At 38.3% G+C, this 22,609-nt stretch overlaps 1 protein-coding gene across 4 annotated transcripts in view; it reads right to left on the reverse strand.

Annotated features, from left to right (window-relative positions):
• Positions 1-22,609, reverse strand: part of SLC25A32 (solute carrier family 25 member 32) — a 37,447-nt gene that overhangs the window by 7,563 nt on the left and 7,275 nt on the right. For 2 of the 4 annotated variants that reach the window (XM_055287016.2, XM_063642927.1), the window contains exons 2-6: positions 22,326-22,476; positions 19,498-19,583; positions 17,868-18,028; positions 16,642-16,755; positions 16,217-16,362 (exon numbers count right to left, since the gene is read on the reverse strand). In XM_055287016.2, the coding sequence (XP_055142991.1) occupies positions 16,217-16,362; positions 16,642-16,755; positions 17,868-18,028; positions 19,498-19,583; positions 22,326-22,476 (658 nt within the window). Of the gene's footprint in view, positions 1-13,347; positions 15,247-16,216; positions 16,363-16,641; positions 16,756-17,867; positions 18,029-19,497; positions 19,584-22,325; positions 22,477-22,609 lie in introns of those variants that run through there. The other 2 variants (XM_055287015.2, XM_063642928.1) reach the window with 2 other exon arrangements.

Here is a 22,609-nt window from a genome sequence, read left to right on the forward strand (position 1 = left end):
CTTTGAAAACTGGCACAAGACGAGGATGCCCTCTCTCACACTCCTATTCAACATAGTATTGGAAGTTCTGGCCAGGGCAATCAGGCAAGAGAAAGAAATAAAGGGTATTCAAATAGGAAGAGAGGAAGTCAAGTTGTCTGTTTGCAGATGACACGATTGTATATTTAGAAAACCCCATCATCTCCGCCAAAAATTTCCTTAAGCTGATAAGCAACTTCAGCAAAGTCTCAGGATACAAAATCAATGTGCAAAAATCACAAGCATTCCTATACACCAATAACAGACAAACAGAGAGCCAAATCATGAGTGAACTCCCATTCACAACTGCTACTAAGAGAATAAAATACCTAGGAATCCAACTTACAAGGGATGTGAAGGACCTCTTCAAGGAGAACTATAAATAACTTGCCAAGGAAATAAGAGAGGACACAAACAAATGGAAAAACATTCCATGCTCATGGATAGGCAGAATCAACATCATGAAAATGGCCATACTGATCAAAGTAATTTATAGATTCAATGATATCCCCATCAAGCTACCACTGACTTTCTTCACAGAATTGGAAAAAACTACTTTAAAGTTCATATGGAACCAAAAAAGAACCCACATAGCCAAGACAATCCTGGGCAAGAAGAACAAAGCTGGAAGCATCATGTTACCTGACTTCAAACTATACGACAAGGCTACAGTAACCAAAACAGCATGGTACTGGTACCAAAACAGATATACAGACCAATGGAACAGAACAGAGGCCTCAGAAATAACACCACACATCTACAACCATCTCATCTTTGACAAACCTGACACTAAGAAGCAATGGGGAAAGGATTACCTATTTAATAAATGGTGTTGAGAAAACTGGCCAGCCATATGCAGAAAACTGAAACTGGATCCCTTCCTTACATCTTATACAAAACTCAACTCAAGATGGATCAAAGACTTAAATGTAAGACTTAGGACCATAAAAATCCTAGAAGAAAACATGGGCAATACCATTCAGGACATAGGCACGGGCAAAGACTTCATGTCTAAAACACCAAAAGCAATGGCAACAAAAAACAAAATTGGTAAGCAGGATCTAATTAAACTAAAGAGCTTCTGCACAGCAAAGGAAACTATCATCAGAGTGAACAGGCAACCTACAGAATGGGAGAAAATTTTTGCAATCTATCCATCTGACAATGGGCTAATATCCAGAATCTACAAAGAACTTAAACAAATTTACAAGAAAAAAACAACCCCATCAAAAAGTGGACAAAGGATATGAACAGACACTTCTCAAAAGAAGACATTTATGCAGCCAACAGACATATGAAAAAATGCTCATCATCACTGTTCATTAGAGAAATGCAAATCAAAACCACAATGAGGTATCATCTCACGCCAGTTAGAATGGCAATCATTAAAAAGTCAGGAAACAGGCTGGGCACGGTGGCTCATGCCTGTAATCCCAGCACTTTGGGAGGCTGAGGTGGGGGATCACGAGGTCAGGAGATCGAGATCATGCTAGCCAACATGGCGAAACCCCGTCTACTAAAATACAAAAACTTAGCGGGTGTGTTGGCACGTGCCTGTGGTCCCAGCTACTTGGGAGGCTGAGGCAGGGGAATCGCTTGAACCTGGGAGGAGGAGGTTGCAGTGAGCCAAGATCACGCCACTGCACTCTAGCCTGGTGGCAGAGGGAGACTCTGTCTCAAAAAAAAAAAAAAAAAAAAAGTTAGGAAACAACAGATGTTGGAGAGGATGTGGAGAAATAGGAATGCTTTTACACTGTTAGTGGGAGTGTAAACTAGTTCCACCATTGTGGAAGACAGTGTGGCGATTCCTCAAGGATCTAGAACTAGAAATACCATTTGACCCAGCAATCCCATTACTGGGTACACACCCAAAGGATTATAAATCATTTTACTATAAAGACTCATGCACACGTATGTTTATTACAGCACTATTAACAATAGCAAATACTTGGAACCAACCCAAATGCCCATCAATGATAGACTAGATAAAGAAAATGTGGCACATATACACCATGGAATATTATGCAGCCCTGAAAAAGGATGAGTTCATGTCCTTTGCAGGGAGATGGATGAAGCTGGAAACCATCATTCTCAGCAAACTATCACAAGAACAGAAAACCAAATACTGCATGTTCTCATTCATAAGTGGGAGTTGAACAATGAAAACACATGAACAAAGGAAACATCACACACCAGGGCCTGTCAGGGGGTGGGGGGCTAGGGGAGGAATAACATTAGGAGAAATACCTAATGTAGGTGAAGGGTTGATGGGTGCAGCAAACCACCATGGCATGTGTATACCTATGTAACAAACCTGCACGTTCTGCACATGTACCCCAGAACTTAAAGTGTAATTTTATATATATATGTATATATATATATATAATAACATGAAAAATAAATGTATATCAGTGCAAAAAAAAAAAAAAGAGTCAAAGCTGGTAAAGGAGGTTGAGAAAATACTGTGGAGGCCATGAATGCCAGAGTTATCTGTAGAGCCGTGGAGAGCTATTGACAGTTTGGTGTAGAATAACATTATATAACAAAAACTCATTCTAACAGCCGAGTTAAAAAACAAAAGTTAGAGGTACAAAGAGTAGAGGAAGGCCAGCTAAGAGGCTGTTAAGACAACAAAAAGACAAACTACTTAGTCAAAAGATGTGCAAAAGAAATGAATAGGCATTTTCCCAAAGAAGATATATGAAGAGCCCACAGACACATGAAAAGACACTTGACATCATCAGTCATTAGGATAGTGCAAGTTAAAACTATATTGAGATACTACTTTACATCGACCAAGATAGTTATAATCAAAAAATGGAAAATAAGTGTTGGCAACAATATGGAGAAAATAAAGTTCTGATACATTGCTAGTGGGAAATGTCAACACAATCCAAATGTCCATCAACTGAAAAAAACTGATAATCAAAATGTGGTACATGAATACAATGGAATATTATTCAGCCATAAAAAAGGAATTAAGTGTCAATACATTCTTATAGCATGGATGAACCTCAAAAATATTACACAGACAGACAGAGAAGGCAACATGTGGTATGATTCTATTTATATGAAATGCCCAGAAAAGGCAAATCCACAGAGACAGAAAGCAGATTAGTGATTGCTAGGAGTTAGGGGACGGAAGAATGGAGAATGATTGCTTATTAGGTATGAGATTTCCTTTTGGAATAATATAAATATTCTGGAACTACAGAGTGATGATGGTTGTACAACACTGTGAATATACTAAATGCCAATGAATTGTGCACTTTAAAGTGGCTAAAATGGCAAATTTATGTTAGATATGTTATCCATAATAAAAAAAAAAAAAAAAGGGTTACTGGAATGATATGGGCTTTGGTGATGACCAAAGGAATAAAAGAAAGAATAGATTTGAGAAATGTCAAAAGCACCACTCTGAAGAATACACCTCTGCCTCCTGGGTTCAAATGATTTTCCTACCTCAGCCTTCCCAGTAGCTGGGATTACCAGTGTGAACCACCACACCCGGCTAATTTTTGTGTTTTTAGTAGAGACCTGGTTTCACCATGTTGGCCAGGCTGGTCTCAAACTCCTGACCTCAGGTGATCCATCTGCCTCAGCCTCCCAAAGTTATTTCTTGTGTAATACCCTAAAAGCACAGGCAACCACAGCAAAAATGGACAAATGGTATCACATCAAGTTAAAATGCTTCTGCACAGCAAAGGATACAATCAACAAAGTGAAGAGACAACCCGCAGAATGGGAGAAAATATTTGCAAATTATCTATCTGACAAGGGATTAACCAGAACATATAAGAAGCTCAAACAACTTTATATAAAAAAACTAATAATCCAATCTAAACATGGGCAAAATAATTGAATAGACACTTCTTGAAAGAAGACGTACAAATGGTTAACAGGCATATGAAAATGTGCTCAATATCACTGATCATCAGAGAAATGCAAATCAAAACTACAATGTGATATCACCTCACCCCAGTTAAAATGGCTTTTATCCAAAAGACAGGCAATTAATGAATGCTGGTGAGGATGTAGAGAAAAAGGAACCCTCATACACTGTCGGTGGAAATGTAAATTATTAGAGTCACTATGGAGAACGGTTTGGCAGTTTCTCAAAAAGACTAAAAATAGAACTATCATATGATCCAGCAATCCCACTGCCAGATATATAACCAAATGAAAGGAAATCAGTATACTGAAGAGATATCTGCACTCCCATGTTTATTGCAGCACTATTTATAACAGCAAAGATTTGGAATCAACCTGTGTGTCCAACAACAGACAAATGAATAAAGAAAATGTGGTACTTACACACAACGGATCCTGTCATGTGCAACACATGGATAGAACTGGAGTACATTATGTTAAGTGAAATAAGCCAAGCACAGAGAGACAAACTTCACATGTTCTCACTCATTTGTAGCAGCTGAAAATTAAACAACTGAACTTATGGAGATAGGCAGTAGAATGTTGGCTACCAGAGGCTGGAATGGGTAGTGGGGAGTGGGGGGAGACTGGGGATGGTTAATGGGCACAAAACATAGAAAGAATGAATAAAATCTAGTATTTGATAGCACAACAGAGTTACTACAATTAACAATAATTTATAGTACTTTTAAAAATAACTAAAAGAGTATAATTGGAATGTTCGTGACACAAAGAAATACATGCTTGAGGTGACGGATGCCCCATTTACCCTAATGTGATTATTACGTGTTGGTATGCCTGGATCAAAATGTCTCATGTACCCCATAAATATATACCTACTATGTACCCATAAAAATTAAAAATTTTTAAAAAGTGGTTCCCTGAGATGGAATCTACTCCTGGCAAAGATGCTGTCAATATTGTGAAATGACAACAAAGTATTTGGTATATTACATAAACTTAGTTGATAAAGCAGCAGCAGGGATGGAAAGGATCGACTCCAATTTCAAACAAAGTTCTACCGTGAGTAAAATGCTATCAAACACCACCACAAGCCACAGAGAAATCTTCCATTAAAGCAGGAGTCAATCGATGTGGTAAACTCCACTGTTATCTTATTTTTAAAAATTGCCACAGCTACCCCAACCTTCAGCAACCACCAACCTGATCAGTCAGCAGCCATCATGAGGCAAGATCCTCCACCAGCAAAAAGATTGCAACTCACTGAAGGCTGAGATGATTGTCAGAATTTTTTAGCAATAAAGCATTTTAAAATTAAGCTATGTACAAGGTATTTCTAGACATAATGCTATTGTACACTTAATAGGCTACAGTATAAAGTCAACATAATTTTTATATACACTGGGAAATCAAAAACTTCACATGACTCATTTTATTGTGATATTCACCTGGTTGCAGTGGTCTGGAACTGAACTATAAAAATATCTCAGACATCTCAAGGGTATGCCTATATACCTATAAATCTCTTAATAAATGAGAGGAAATCTATTAGGGGAGTTGGCTCACCCAATTACGGGGACTGAGAAGTCTCACAATAGGCCATTTGCAAACTGGAGAACCAGGGAGGCCCATGGTGTAATTTTCAGTTTGAGGCCGAAGGCCTGGGAACCCAGGGCAGGGGGTGTGCTGCTATAAGTCCAAGTCCGAAAGCTGGAGAACCTGGAGTTCTGATGTCCAAGGGCAGTCAAAGAAAGGTGTCCCTGCTCTAGAATAAAGATCACATTCACCTTCCTCCCTGCCTTTTTGTTTGAATGCAGCCCTCAGCTGATTGGACTGCGTCCACCCACACTGAGGACAGATCTTCCTTACTCAGTCCACTGATTTAAATGCCGATCTCTTCTGGAAACACACTCATAGATATACCTAGAAATAATGCCTTAAAAGCTAACTGAGTAACCCCTAGCCTAGTCATGTTGACATCTAAAATTAACCATCACGGACTTATCTCACTATTACACCTAATAACCGGCTTACAGACTTTTTGCTTCCTGTCCTGGCAACTGTGAGTCTGCTGGTTTGGAAGTCTTAGTACCCATGAGGGGAATAAAATAGTGGTTCCACTGAATTGTAGGATGAGACTGGTTATCAGTTTCCTATTGGTTGCATAACAAATTACTACAAATTTAGTAACTTAAAACAACACAAATTTATTTATCTCATGGTTTCTGTGGGTCAAGGATCTGGATACAGGTTAGCTGAATCCTCTGCTCAGTGTTACCAGGCTGAAATTAAAGCATTGGCTGGGCTGTGATCTCATCTGAGACTTAGAATCCTATTTCTAGCTCATGTGGTTGTTAGCACAACTTGCAGTTGTGATTAAAGTTCTTGTTTTTTTTTTACTGTTAGCTGAGGACTGCTCTCAGCTCCTAGAGGTCACCCTCAGGTCCCTGTGGTCCCTACTTTCACAACAGGCTGTTTTTCTTCCAGACCAGCAGGATGACTCTTCTGCTTTTAAACAACCTGCCTAATTAGATTATATCTACGCAGGATAATCTCCCTTTGGATTATAGTCAATTGATTAGGAACCCTTTGCCATATAGCATAATCATGGAGGTGCTATCCAATTATATTTACAGGTTTCAACCATGCTCAAGGGGAGATTACACACGGTGTGTATAAGAGAGGGAAAGTCACGGCATTCATCTTAGAATTCTGCTTATCAGACTGCCACCTGGTCTTATAACACTTAACTAACGGATGAAAAAGAGGGGGTTAATTTATTGGCTGTAGTGATTGATCTCAATTTCCAAGGTAAATTGGTTTGCTTCTGCAAATGGAAGCAAGGACTTTCTGGAACCCAGGAGATGTTCTAAGGTGCCTCTTAATACTTCCATGTCCAACTGTAAAGGTTAAATGGAAAGCCACAAGAATCAGAAAAGGGCAGGATGATTGAGGATTCAGACCTTTCAGAAAGGAAGGTTTGAAGCACTCTACCAGGCAAAGAACCCAGAGCAGCTGATTCTGACTGTGGGAAAGGGAAATATAGAGGTAGTTGGAGGTGGAAGCTATAGATATCAACCATAACTTTGTGACCATTACAGAAACAAGAACTGTAATAGCTCTGCATATTTTCTCTTTGCTTATAAGCATGTATTTATTTTTATTTTCTACTTTCCCATTCTCCCTATTTTTATTATACAGGTTGCTGAAGGTCAACTTTACAATTCAGTCTTAACAGAAAATTAGGTGGCATGATGACTGAATTGAGGAGTAATTAATACAGCCAGCAATGAATCCAATGACTGTTGAAACTTTGTGTCTTATTTTGGGGAACAGCAAGAGCTTCAGTTATCAGGATAACTGTATCTTGCTAGGCCAGAATATAGTTGCTCTGTTGTTGTGCAGGAGTTCAAATACGTGTAGAAAGGTGCATATGGAAGCTGAGCAGTCAAAGGGGCTGACTGAGCCCCCTTGTCAATTTATCACTTCTCAGCTCCAAATTAATCCTTCAGTATCTACTCTGTGGTAACAGATTGAACAATAAGCATTTCTCCTTTAAAATGAGAATAAGTAGAGGACATTGGAGGGGCACTGCAGGAGGAAAGGAATTTCTCATCCTAGTGTTGGTGTGCTCATTTTTTTTTCTTTTTTGCTCCCACACAAGGTTAGCGGTGTATGCATCTGGTGGTGTTTTGCTCCAGCTGCACACAGAATGTACAGTCCATTTTTTTTTTCTTTTTTGCTCCCACACAAGGTTAGTGGTGTATGCATCTGGTGGTGTTTTGCTCCAGCTGCACACAGAATATACAGTCCACCTTGCAGTCCCAGCCTAGGAAGCCTGGTGACCACCTTGCTGCAGCCCTCGAGATGCACCCCACATGCTCCTGGCCTTGTACCTGTAGCAGTGTCCTGACTCTGTATGCCCACCCGTCAATCTCAGCTTTCCTTTCTCCTAAAGGTTGGCTTCTGAGGTCCTTCCAATGTGTGTAAGTTCTGCCCCAGTTTCACATCTGCAGAAATGTCCTAACTCTCTCTGCAATCTGCTCACTAGCCTTGGCTTGCCTGTGTCCCAGAGGACCATTTCCTGTTTATCAGACAATTCTAAACCGGCTCTGGCCCGAGGCATGCCAGCAAACTTACACATCATCCAGTGGTCTGCAGCCACAACTTCTCCAATAAAGTCTGAACACCAGAGGGGACTCTCTTCCAACTTCGCCCTTCTTTGGCTACTCACCCTCAGCCCTAGAATAGTTGAGATTCTCTAAACATATTTATATTGTTCTATCTACAGCATCATAATCCTTTAAACTTAGCCTATTTAAATTACGGTGTGTTCTGTCTCCTGGTTGAACCTAGATTGACAGATGTAATTGACTTGATTCTTAAGTTTGGGATAGGGAAGTGAGTGTGAGTAGCACTTTCTTTCCCTCCTCTCTTTGGAAATAAGCTGCTTACAGAGAAAATGCATTCTGCCCCATTCCTCCTTGCTGTAACTTTAACAAGATCAGGCCATAAAATAGTCTTAGTTCAGTGTTGCCTGAGGTTAGATGAGTATATGATTCTGGGGCTTGGTATAAGGAAACCTACTTTTACACTTGTATAAGCCTCATTCTCTAGTTTTAGCTTTATCATTAATAAATGCAATATCCCATGCTCCCTCTACCTCTTGTCTACGTCTGGATTGGCATGGAACTTGGGTGGGAAAGAGATCAATGTGAATCACTTAACAAAAACAGCTTGCTGCTTTTCCTTTTGTTATGTTCAACGTTAACTGGTTTTATAATTTCCTAGCCTTACAGTGGTACAAGTCCAGTATCATAATATTGAAATTTAATACTAAACACAATTCTGGAATATTAGATCTCAGAAAATCCACCAGGGAGAACTTACAAATCATCCAACTTTTGTACAGTTGGACCTTCCACCATAAGCATATTTTATTTTTCTATCAATCTTCTACCTTTGTGCTTTTCATGAGCTGAATAATCTCTTTAACTTATATAAATATCAAACAATGTTTTCCTATAAAACTGAACACATTTTAAAGAAACTATGTGACCACACAAGGGTCCCAAAGTGTTCAGTTTTCATAAAGGTGACTTCAATTTCCACAGAAACAAGAGTCCACCTAGATCAAAACAGCTGATGGGGAAGTGACATACAGAATTCAGGGTATAACAGATTCTGTGTCATCCGGGAAGTTTTCAGTTGCAGCAAGTGATAGAAAAACCAAACTGAGACTAGCTTTAAAAATACAGGAAGTCGGCCAGGTACAGTGACTCACAACTGCAATCCTAGCACTTTGGGAGGCCAAGGTGGGCAGATCACTTGACGTCAGGAGTTCGAGACCAGCCTGGCCAACATGGTGAAACCCTGTTTTTACTAAAAATATAATAACTAGCAAGGTATGCCGGTACACGCCTGTAGTCCCAGCTACTTGGGAGGCTGAGACAGGAGAATCGCTTGAACCTGGGAGGCTGAGGTTGCAGTGAGCTGAGATCATGCCACTGCACTCCCACCTTGGCGACAGAGCGATACTCTGTCTCAAAAACAAACAAGCAAACAAACAAACAAAAAAAGCCCCAGGAAATCTACTGGGTCACCCAGCTGAAAACTCCAGAACTACATGCTACTAGGGGTAAGGGTTTATCCAGAATCCCATGCAACACAACAAAGTACCTAGTTCATTTCTTTCAATTTCTTATTGTTACTTCCTTGGTGCTGACTCCATTTTGGACAAACTCACTCTGCTTAATCTATGATTCTAAATTGGCTTTGAGAAGCTCTAAAAATTAGCTCTAAGTTCTTTCACCTTGAGTATAGTGACATAAATTCTCTCTTCGTTGTTTCATGAATGAGGAGGTTCCTCTGTCACCCCTAATGAGGATTCACGAAACAGCAAAGAGAGAATTTATGTCACTATAATCAGGGTGAAAATGTCTTTAAGAGTCACTCCGATCAGACCAGCTTAAGTAACTATGCCAATTCCAAACCACTCATTATGAATAGAGATGGAACATTCAGGTCGGCTCTGTTTATTAGGGCCTATCTCTAGCGCAGGTGAGGGTGATCCCATCTAAATCACAAAACTGAGAATGGAGGGAGGGGGTAGGTTCCAAAAAGAAATTCAGGGTCCAGGTGAGGTAGCTCATGCCTGTAGTCCCAGTTATGATGTGGGAAGATCCCTTGAGTCCAGGAGTTTGAGCCTGCAGTGAGCTATGATCACGTGATCACGCTACTACACTTGAAACTGGGTGACAGAGCGAGACCCTGTCTCAAAAAAAAAAAAAACAACAAAAAAAGAACTTTAGACTACTACTCCAAGAAGGAAGAAGAGACACGGATGCTGTGCAGCCAATTAACAGGTATTCATTACAGGTACTTCCGGAGTTTTTCTCCTATTTAGTCCTTTAGAATGAAATTTAAGACTTTAACCCCAAACTTGACATAATTTCTGCATGTTACCTAACACATCTTTTGAAAACAGGCATAAAGGTAACTAAATCATCTCACAGGATTTTCTTTCTATAAGCTATTTTACAATAGCTAGAGACCTTGTTATAAAAATGGTAATAATATATACTTCATCTGGAGGATTTTATATTAAGTGAAGTGTCCACATTCAAAAGAAAATATTAACTCTGATGACTCATAAATTCCAACATACTTTTTAGTTGATATTCCTTTTTTAGTGTGTTTAGAAGACATGACTTTCTAAATATTGTCAGACTACAAAAGCATGTATTGAAATGTGATAGCCTTCTTTTCACAAGGCATAGTACCCATCATTGTCCAGTGACTTTGATTACATTCTCTGGTGCACAGCTCCAGCAAGTTGGGTTTTTTTTTTTTTTTTTTGAGACGGAGTCTCGCTCTGTTGCCAGGTTGGTGTACGGTGGCATGATCTCAGCTCACTGCAACCTCTGACTCCTTGGTTCAAGCTATTCTCCTGCCTCAGCCTCCAGAGCAGCTGGGATTACAAGCACGCACCACCACGCCCACCTAATTGTTGTATTTTTAGTAAGTTTCACCATGTTGGCCAGGATGGTCCCGATCTCCCTCAGCCTACCAAAGTACTGAGATTATAGGCGTGAGCCACCGCGAAGTGCTGGGATTATAGGCGTGAGCCACTGTCCCCATCTCCTTAGCCTGTATCTTTATCTTCAAGGGTTCTCCCTACCGCCATGTTCTGGTTTTCCCTTTGCCAACCTCTCCTACCTACACTCCTTCGTAGAACTGCAGTACCTTTACAAGCTAAAGTTCTTTACCTTCCTTTCATCTGCCAAAATCCAGGAAAGAAGAGCCCATAGTGAAATAAATACTTACAGTCACCCCATTCCCTAAGTTGCTTGCAATGTGTCATTAGCCTCTATAATTTGAATATGCTTTATCAGTGGCATCCATCTTCATCCTACTATCTATTGGTTGACTAACACCTTCTGTTTCGAATTTGTTCCTCCTATCTGACCAGTCTTCCTGTGTCACCCCTAAGCAGTAGCCATGTCTCTCTGCTCTAATTACTCTTACTTCTCTTTTACCCAATAAAGCCCACATAGTCTGTCAGGCTCTGAGAGTTCTCATGTCCTGGTCCCAATCTTCCAGCTTTCTCTTCCTTTTCCTTTTATTATCATATTAATTGACAACTCACTGTTCAAGGAAGGTCACCTGTGCTTTCCTTTTTCCATGGTTCCCTCTGGAATCTTCATTCAATGCCCAGCTTAAATGTTTCCCCCTCCATGAACCCTGCTCTAGTTCCCCCAAGCTATAAATCACCACTTCAGACTCCATCAACCAGGTCCAAGCTGCCACCTGCTCATGACTCGACATTTGTAAAAGCTTCCTAACTAGTATTCCTGCTTTTTTGCCTTTCTCCTGTTTCCTCTATACAATCACCAGAATGATCTCTCAATCGAAACTCTTCACCATGGCCTACAAGGCCTGGTCTCTGCTAACATTTATTGGCCCAGGCACACTAAGCGCCTTTTAAAAATTCATTAATTTAATCCTCTCAATAATCCTACAGCTATGTACTTTTAATATCCTCATTTGCAACAGATGCTGTTGGTGACTTACCCAGACCCCTTTTACAGGACTGGTGCACCCATACCCTAGCTGCTGTAGGTGTTAGCTGGTAAGAGCTGACACCTCCGCCCTTATTTGGAGGATTGCCCTTGGCTGACGAGAGGTACCCAGTCACTCCTCCATCCTTTCTCCCTGTAGCCAGTGGTCAGTGACGGCCTGACGTGGGAACCTAATGGCTCAGCCCCTTCACCTCTGGGCAGGACAACGCTGTGGCCCAATTCATTCAGCAGAGTGCCCTATGAGTCAGGCTGAGGCTACACTACTCCTGAAACTCTTCTTCCCCGGCCTTATCCTGCTTGCTTTACTCCATTACAGATTTCTCCTGAAAGTGCTCCCTCAACCACTTGCCCAAGAATCCCCATCTCCGGCATTGTTACAGAGGAAGTGATCTAAGACACCATTTTACAGATCAGGAAACCTAAGACAAAGAGGGCTGGAGTGATCTGCCTAAGGTCAAACAGAAAATGGGAAAGCTGAATTTTGAAGCCAGAGGGCCTGGCTGTCCAACTTCAGCTCTTTCCCACCATAATGCAGTGGCCACTTCTCCAACCTCCTCTCTCTCCTCACCCATCCCCTCTAGCCAACTTAATTCCTGCCTCAGGCCCTTTTTACTTCCTATCCTCTCTGCCTAGAATGTTTCCTCTCATTGTGGCTCACTTCCTCACTTCTTTCAAAATGTTCCAAATACTATCTCAGAGACCTTTCCTGACCCCAACCATACTACCTAAGATAGCGACACTATCCCCCAGTTCCGCTGTAGTTTTATTTATAGCATTAAATACCTGAAATTATATTATGCATATATTTCCTTTTCTGTCACTTACACCAAGATGAAAATTCCCTGAGAGCAGGAATATTGTCTGGCTTATTTATTGCTATATCCTCAGTGCTTGGTGACATACCTGGCAAAGAGCAGGAGTTGAGTGACTATTTGTAGTTGAATGACTGAAATTGAGTTCTCTTCTCTCAGAACCCTTACCAGGCTTTGTAAGATATTCCTTACAAGTTCTTTTTTTTTTGAGACGGAGTCTCGCTCTGTCGCCCAGGCTGGAGTGCAGTTGCGCAATCTCGGCTCACTGCAAGCTCCGTCTCCCGGGTTCACGCCATTCTCCTGCCTCAGCCTCTCCCAGTAGCTGGGACTACAGACGCCTGCCACCACGCCCTGCTAATTTTTTTTTGTATTTTTAGTAGAGACGGGGTTTCACCGTGGTCTCGATCTCCTGACCTCGTGATCCGCCCGCCTCAGCCTCCCAAAGTGCTGGGATTACAAGCGTGAGCCACCGCACCCGGCTCCTTACAAGTTCTTAATCTATAGCTGTAATTCTTTAATGCATATTTATCTATCACACAAGCTTGTATGCTCTCAGAGGACAAGAATTATGTTTTATTCATTTGGGAGTACATAGGCGGTATTTAAATAATGGTGCTATCTTAAACACCAAATATCAACTGCAGTTCATTTTTTCCATATGGGGACTAATATCAAGATTTCATATGAATTATAGTATAATCCAGAAGTATGAAAAAATACATCACATTTAACTTATAAAGCATTCATCTGCATGTTACAAGATATTACAGTAAATACAATTAGGTACTTATCATTTTATCTTTAAAAACAATGCCTTTTCCAAAATATAAAAAAATAGACCTATTTTTAAAGAACTATTTAAAGATGGCTTTGAAAACAACACTGTTTTATTTACAACAAATAGATGGTAGTGCAACAGCACTCGTGGATGTTTACAATAAATAAAAATTCTAGTATTCTGGCATCCTTTGGGAACAGGCCCTTTTATATTTATAGATGTCTACAATGACTCATAAAAGTAAAATCAATAAAGGCTATTAATTTGTATTTCAACCTGAATTTGAGAAACCAATGAAGATTAATCATTTATTTGGGATCTAGATCCATATATCTGAAAACTAAAGTATAAAGTTTCTCATTTCCATTCACTTTGTCAACAAACACATCCCAAACATTTCAGCATCTGTAAAAGGTTATCTATTTAGCATCTGTAATAAGTGATTTATAGCTATATATGCTAAATAAAGGTTGACACAGCTGGATCCTAGAAGTTCAGATTTTATAAATTTAAAATAGATTAAGTATTTATGCCAAAAAACAAGAACTGGATCTAGGATTTTATTTTAAATTATGGAAGCCTCTGGGGAAAAAAATTAGCAATGGAATGACAATAGATGTCAGATATTTCTCTGAGAAGTATATAGTTTCTCAATTTTCGCTAGGTAGTGCATCCCAATTGAATTAAAACTAAAGCATATTTACAGTGCATTTTTTCTCACTAAAATTTCCCAATTCTAAAATGGTCTGGCCAGGCGCGGTGGCTCACGCCTGTAATCCCAGCACTTTGGGAGGCCAAGGCGGGCGGATCACAAGGTCAGGAAATTGAGACCATCCTAGCTAACATGGTGAAACCCCGTCTCTACTAAAAATATAAAAAAAAGTTAGCAGGGCATGGTGGCAGGTGCTTGTAGTCCCAGCTACTCAGGAGGCTGAGGCAGGAGAATGGCGTGAATCCGCGAGGCGGAGCTTGCAGTGAGCCGAGATCACGCCACTGCACTCCAGCCTGGGCGACAAAGCAAGACTCCATCTCAAAAAATAAAAAAATAAAATAAAATGGTCTGGATTTGGTCAACATCTTATTCAGTAAATCCTTAATTTACCTTGAGACGTACAAAGACATTCTTTTAAGGAGCCATTTTCTTGGTATTGCACAAAGGTTAATTTTAAAGCAATCCAGGCAAGTAAGCTCACAAAAAAGAAGTACATTCATCTAATCCATTTAGCAAATGTTGCAAATCAGCTTCCACCAATAAAACATAGAAATCTGTGAAACTCTACACTTCGTGTCAGTTTTAACATTGTGTTGATGGCAGCCATTTCAGGCAGAGGTAGCCAAGTTCCATATATATGGGGAAGGCAAAAAGCAGAAAAACATTGCAGAAGACTTAGCAGTTCTCTGGTTTCTAATGACTATAGACCAGTTACGAATATGAGCCATGTTTCTATGCAGAATTCTTCTTTTATGCCTTAAACACAAAACAGCTTGTTGCTGCCTTGGGCAGATATACTGGAATTGTCCTCTTTGAGCTTACTTTCTCTTTTCTCTAAGGTCAAGTAAAAAATGTGACACGTTTTCATATACCACAAAGGTAATACAGCAGGCTGGAGTCACTCTAATCAAATTAGGAGCAATTCCCTTGTAAAATCCACCGATGCCTTCTTTCCTTTAGAGGGAAAAATAGATAATGCTTAATGTTGTATAGAGCTAGCTTGAAAACACGAAAGTTTTAACTGACACAAGGCATGGAGCAAGCAGCAGTCAAACCTCACTCTGACTTAAGTTCATGTTTTCAATGTCCTAAAGTAATGTAGTTTATAAGCCATTTGTAGGGATTTACATTCCTTTTATGGATGGACTGAATAAGAGAGGGTAGGGACACCTCAAAACTGAACTAAAAAGTGCTTTCAATTAGCTATCTTTCAAATGCTTTTAAATGTATGAACAGGCAGGAATTTTAATTGACCTAATGTAGGCATTAAAAAACCTCATAGCTTGGATAAATGCTAGCCAACATTAAATACAGCACATACAAATATAAAACTTTATTTCCTTAATGCCAATAATATGGAATATGGCCTAGAAATTTGTTACTTAGGTGCTCATTAAATATTTATTGAATCGAATTAAGTTTAAACATCCTAAATGTTCTGCTCTGTTCCTTTAGAATTAAAGGGAAATATGGTGATGTCTGCCTGTAATAATTTAACTAGTCTCATACTGAAGAACAAACATCTCTTTCATATATGGAAACAAGTATTTGCAAAAGTTATGGTGGCAGTAGCAGGTGTGGAGCCTTCTTGAATGTATTAAGATAGGCTTATGGCTTCTTACATTCAATACCATTCAGGTATTTTATAACACCTAAATTTTATTTTCCAAAACATTTTCACACATTTAATTTGATTCTTATAACAACCTATTAGTCTAGAAAGTCTTACTTTACAAATGAAGAAATTAAGCCTCAGAGAGATTAAGTCCATGGTCACATATGTAATAATTGGGAAAGCAGGGACCACCAATCATGTTTTCACCACAGCAAACTGGACTTTGCTATAAAACTAGTATCAACAGGATGGTCTAAGATATGCAAGGTAACTTGTCAAAGCAATTTTTGATATAGCACATGCTCTCACCTCCATGTCTTTGTGATTACGTCTATTACACCACTGTAAAACATGTGTTGATCCTGAAGACGAGCTCTTACGACTTGATATGGGTATGTTGCTGCAACAGCAAATATTTTGGATAGTGCTGCAACAGATATATATTCTACTGTGCTCTAAAATGGCAACACAAGACAGTTTTTTCTTTAGACAGGATTTCTTTAAAAATACAGAAGTTAAAATTCTATACAAAAAACATTTAAATGAATCTTTAAGGGATTCTATTTTTGACATTTGTGTGGCTTTGGCCTATAAATATTTAACTATAAATTAAATCAGTGGCAGAGCCAGTACTCATCATCATAGCACTACCACCAAAGTAAGCATGACAAAAAGTTCTACCTATTAAATACCCATAAAAGGAAATGATATCATTTTTACAAGAACCATCTTACCAACTGGGCTTCTGGTAATCTATTGATATGCTGGTTGTACTTCAACTTCAGCAATTCATATGCCATAAACTGAAGGGCACCGTGTGATGTTCCAAACAGCCCAGGAACAAATCCCTACAAGAGAATTATTTTTAAAAAGCAAAACAACATACGTTTGAAGAACAATATATTTAAGTAAAATACTTTCTCTTCTCTCTCATTACAGCATTTTAAGCAAATTCATTTAATTTTGCACAAATCACATTTTTAAAATATGGGGTTAAAAACTTGTAGTAATATAAAGAAACGGTAGTATTCTCTTCTACTTTATTTTTAAAGGTTTGGATGTTCATATATTAGTTTTTCTTTAAACAGTATACATATAAAGAAGACCCACACTGTCAAGATTTGAGGTGTGAGTGGGAAACTAAATTCCATAAAGTTAAGAAACTAAAGGTAATGGTAAATCAATGAACTCTGCATAGGTATTCTGAAAGAATAAGGCAGAAAGGGATGAAAAAACATAAAATTAAGTAATATATTTATAAAATTCTTGCTTAAAGGTCAGTAAAATCATATCAGCTTTAAAATGATTTTAAAAGCTATTACTCAATTCTTGAAAAACAAACTGAAATTCAATGTGTCTAATTTTGATTTTAACCTATGTATGCCTAAAAATTTCTTTATGGGCATAAGCAATAGATACGAATAGAAGGTAGAAAAGGGGAAAATAAAAAGGAGTTATAAAATCAGAAAACCGATCTGACACCAGGAAGAAATTTTTTAAATATTACAACAGGCAAAAGGCTGGGTTTGATTGTTTTGTTATTTTTAAATTTATGTAAGATTTGAGATGAATAAAAAAACTCAGTAAAATAAGATCCTGTTAGAACTGCTAATGTCTTCTCCAGTCTACATTATCCCAGGTTCCCAAGAGACCACAGCTTCCAAAGAATGGAGTAAGGAATAAGTGACCTGGTTGTGCAACTTATCAAATAGAAACTTGACAAAGTTTTAGACAGATCTCATGCTGACCAATGTCATGATGATACATCCTATGTTAATGGGGACAAACAGCTTAAAGTACAATTTCAGTATTATTAACTATATTTCAGTTTTCATTAAATTGTTTTTTGCCTAAGTGTGGCTTCTTTTTAGGACTTACTACAGGTCATTCAGAACTAAGACAAGAGAGCCAATGGAAATTCAAATTTTCAGTTATTTAAAATATATTGATAATTTGTTACCTTATATAATCCACGTACACCTTCATACTTATATATTTTCACAAGTGTATCAAACATTCCTTTATATTGTCGGTGTGGGGAGTTAACAACAGCATCATACTGTAACATAAGGCGAGTTTTTGTTACCCATAATGGGTTTGTAATGCAGAGGGTCATGGCTCCTAAAATGAGATTTCAATAAGATTATTCAGCATACAGACACTTTTGCACTTATGACAACCCAAATTAGAAACAGTACATTTATGTAAAAAAAAAAAAAAAGATAATGCACAGGACCATATCTGAAACTGTGAAATGTAGTTTCTGAGGCACAGTCTTAGGGTCAAAAGGTAGACATCGTTTTTGGTCGTCATAAAAAGTTCCTCATGCAGTTAGCAAGAGGTAAATTAAAAGGGAGATGGAAATGTGAAATGCTTTCTCTCTGAAGTGTAAGGATAGCAAAAATGTCTTGACTCCTAAACAACGTGGCCTGGTGCAGAGAACAGATGGTAAGCAGATACAGACCTTAGGTGTAGCACATGGTATAATCCCAGAGGGGTTGAAGATAGGCGAAAAGGACCAGGAATCTGGCACCCCAATAATCTGTGCATGTGACACATATATCTACCCCAACTTTATCACAATCTTCCTCAAATCCAAAGTAACTACTATCCCTCAAAAATTAAATAATTATGTAATAAAGTAAGTCACATTTTACATCCTTTATAGAGTGACAATTTTATAAAAAAATTCATCTGATTAAGTTTTTCATTTGCCAGGTTTCCTAAGTAGTCCTTTATTCAACAAATATTTGGTCCTGTTATGACTCAGGTTTTTGCTACTGGCTATGTGTTAAAAAATGATTAAGTAGTTTTTGACTAATCAAACATTAAGAAATCAAGGTATTAAAGTAGGAGTTATAAAGACTTATAGCTCTTACTGTTTTTTCCTTCTGGATAGTATACATAAGTGAGGCGATTAAACAAGGCTACTAAATTGTATAATTTGAAAACTAAAATTATACTTTAAAGAAACACTATACCAAATCATTTTAAGCCATTAGGGATTCATAACTTTTCTAAACTTTACCACTCTGTCATAAGTAAAATTCTTGAAATCTGCACAGAGTAATCATAAGAATTTCTGCTAAGAAATTCCATATAACAGCCAGGCGCAGTGGCTCACGCCTGTAATCCCAGCACTTTGGGAGGCAGAGGCGGGCGGATCACGAGGTCAAGAGATCGAGACCATTCTGGCCAACATGGTGAAACCCCGTCTCTACTAAAAATACAAAAAATTAGCTGGGCGTGGTGGCATGTGCCTGTAGTCCCAGCTACTCGGGAGGCTGAGGCAGGAGAATCGCTTGAAACCAGAAAGCAGAGGTTGCAGTGAGCCGAGATAGTGCCACTGCACTCCAGCCTGGGCGACAAGAGCGAAACTCTGTCTCAAAAAAAAAAAAAAAAAAAAAAAAAAAAAAAAAAACCAAAAACCAAAAAACAAACGAACAAAAAAAACAGAAGTTCCATATAACTGATTTAATATAGTTAGATGGACATATTTAAACTCAGGTGTTCAAAGAAAAAAAATCAAAAACAAAAACTGAAAATTAAGTTTCGAAGGTGACATTTTTATATTTCACACATTGCCTTACCAGCTTCAGCAGCTGAGACAAGGTATCCTGTTGCCTCTAAACGTTCAGCTCTTCCTTCTGTCTTATATGACTTGATGGCATTGTAACTAAAAGAATTAAATGTGAGCAGTTTAATTTGAATAGGTGTCATTAAGTCTGTTTTAAAGTGTATGTAAGTCAACAGCAGTATCCCAAAAGCAAGTCAATGCATAATGCAACCATAAAATGAGACCTTTTTCAAGAATGAATTTGCTGGAAGTGGTTTGCTGCAAGATTATACCACCCCTCCCTCTCAAATGAATATGGCTAGCAATACAAATGTAAAATATTTTAATCAGACACTCAACAATTAATTTCAAAAGACAGGGAAACTGGGAGGAGTGGAGAGTACAGTAGTGGTACACAGACTGGCCATAAAAGACAAAAGGGACCAAAGAAGGGGTACCTAACAAATATATACTGAGCACCTATGTCCAGGTACTATAGTTAGCTTTCTAATAGATGATAAAAATATAAACAAGTGATGAAGTTTTCTTAACAAATTAATAAGGACTATTAAGTGGCACACAAATAATCATAACAAAAGACAACACTGACAATAGACGAAATTCAGGAATTATGACTGAGATCACAGAAGGCTTTGTGTAGGAGATAATTGAGCTGGGTATTGAGACAGGCACAGTTTCAACAGGGAAAAAGATGAGCATGGTGAAAAGTAATAAGGGTGGGTGGGAAGACAGGGAAAGTTGGCCACACTTGAGTGGTAGATTGAGATTTGCATTTTATTTGGTAGAAAATATCCATTAAATGTTTCAGAGTAAGGGAGTCAAATCAGCCTATTTCCTTTAATGCCAATTTCTACTTTTCTCTTGGATGACGATGTCAAGTGAACACATTATTTCTTTTTTTTTTTTTTAGAGACAGAGTCTCACTCTATCACCCAGCCTGGAGTGTGGTGACACAATCATAGCTCACTGAAACCTTGAATTCCTAGGCTCAAGCAATCCTCCTGCCTCAGCCTCCCAATTAGCTAAGACTACAGGCATGCAGCATCATGATGCCAGACTAATTCTTTTTTAAATTTTTTGAAGAGATGGAGGTCTCACTACGTTGCCCAGGCTGGTCTTGAACTCCCAGACTCATGTGATCCTCCCACCTTGGCCTCCTAAAGTGCTGGGATTACAGGTGTGAGCCACTGTACCTGGCCCAAGAAATTCTTATCACAAAAATTTTATATGGCTTGCCCTTAGAAGCTGTCTTGAAGAATCTATACAACTCAAATTCATGAAGTATATGTGACATAAACATAAACATATCAATATATACATATATACATATCTATATACACACACGCACATATATATATATGTCAAGGGGTGTGTGTGTGTATATAGTTTCACACACACCTCTCTAAAGAGAAGAAAAAGAGAAAAAATATTTAAACAATTTTAAGGCTGAATTTTATTTTGCTTTCACTTAAAAGATATTTTAAGATTGGTTTGGATACTGCCATAAATTTTTGGGAGATCAAGCAAAATATATGACACAAAGAAGACAAAGGCAAATACACTAGATACTGATGTTTTCCTAAAAATGAAACCTGTTGAAGCAAAGAAAAGCTTCCTAATTCATGGTTTCAGTTTCACGGAACAGAGGCATGCTCAGAGCAGCACATGCTCCTGCAATACAGTGTGATGATGCTTTGTGACCATGCTCTTGTTCACTAAATAAGCTGAATGTGCCTGCCACAGGAACTTTCTATGGTTTCTTCAGGAGGCAGGTGAGAGCAGTTACTTTAAATGGTGATGATATCTGACTGGTGAAGGAGTAAGGAAAGGAATGAGCTGGGAAGATGATAGGGCAGGTCAAACAAGAAGAAACAATTTGCCTCAAACCCTTTCGGCCATGCACTGGCTTTTGCTTTCTGTTCCCAACAAGGATTTCCTGTGGTATCTATTTATATGAGGACCCTAAGGTCTATCCTCTCTGCTTTTCCACCTTCATCATAAACAAATGTTTTTTTGTAAGCCATCTCAAATATTTTGGGAATCTGGTTGAGGATAAACAAGTAATTAATGATACTTCAGTATTTATAAAATTTTCTATTTGGGACACTCTGGAACTAATCTCTGATAAATGGAGAAAATAACTTAGTTATTTAAACAATCTTTATCAAAATTGAATACCAAAGAGAGCTGAAATCCACAGGATTCATTTTGGACAACAGTTGCAGGCTCTTCCAGTCTCTACAATACTTTCCAAAACTACTAATAAATAACAAACTGACTGATTCAACTTTTTCTAATCTAGTAATATTTTGACTCTAATTAGAAATGCTCACGAGTATGTACTGATATGGCCAAAACACCTAATACAACACCGAAGGGGCCCTACAATTTCATTGTGAATTATCTGGAGTTGGCTGTTTTTCAAATGGCTTTAACTAAAATAAAAAGCTCTCTTTAATATGTATTTAGCTTACAAAAGTAATCAGTTATACATTTCATCTTCCTGAATGCACCTCACAGAAATGGCTTCTCTAAAAGTATCATTCCACCTCATCTCTTCGCCTTTTTCCTGTTAAGAACTTTCTTCCAGACCAAATAATGCCTCTGATAATAGCTAATAAGCCATTAGCTATTAATAGGCATCTGATAAACTAATAAGCCATTTTGAATCAAACTAATCAAATAACTAATAAGCCATTTTGTTCTTTCTGATCCTTCCAATTCAGAGAAACTGATTAAATGACTCATCTTATTTCATCATTTTACATTTACATGTAAAAATCACTAAAAACAAAAATTCCTTTTTTATTTAATACTGTAAAATCTCCCAAATCTACTCACAAGAAAAAGTAGAGTCCCCAGGATAAACCTGCACCCCATACATTTGGGGTTACTCCTTGATAAAGTCCCCGTAGTCCATCAAGTTTCCAAATGGTAGTCAAGCAATGTAAAATTCCATTATATTTCGGTCTCAGTTCCAATCCATCACTCACTGCATCAAGGGATACACAAAGTCAGGTAAGAACAAAGTTCTAGCTCTGTATCACATATAAATACAGATGCTGTACAATTGGTTATATAAAGGAGATAAACTTGGAAGAAAAACTTTTTTAGGTAGAAAAAAT

This window comes from Symphalangus syndactylus, chromosome 7, assembly GCF_028878055.3.
Source record: "Symphalangus syndactylus isolate Jambi chromosome 7, NHGRI_mSymSyn1-v2.1_pri, whole genome shotgun sequence".
In the NCBI taxonomy this organism is placed as follows: domain Eukaryota; kingdom Metazoa; phylum Chordata; class Mammalia; order Primates; family Hylobatidae; genus Symphalangus; species Symphalangus syndactylus.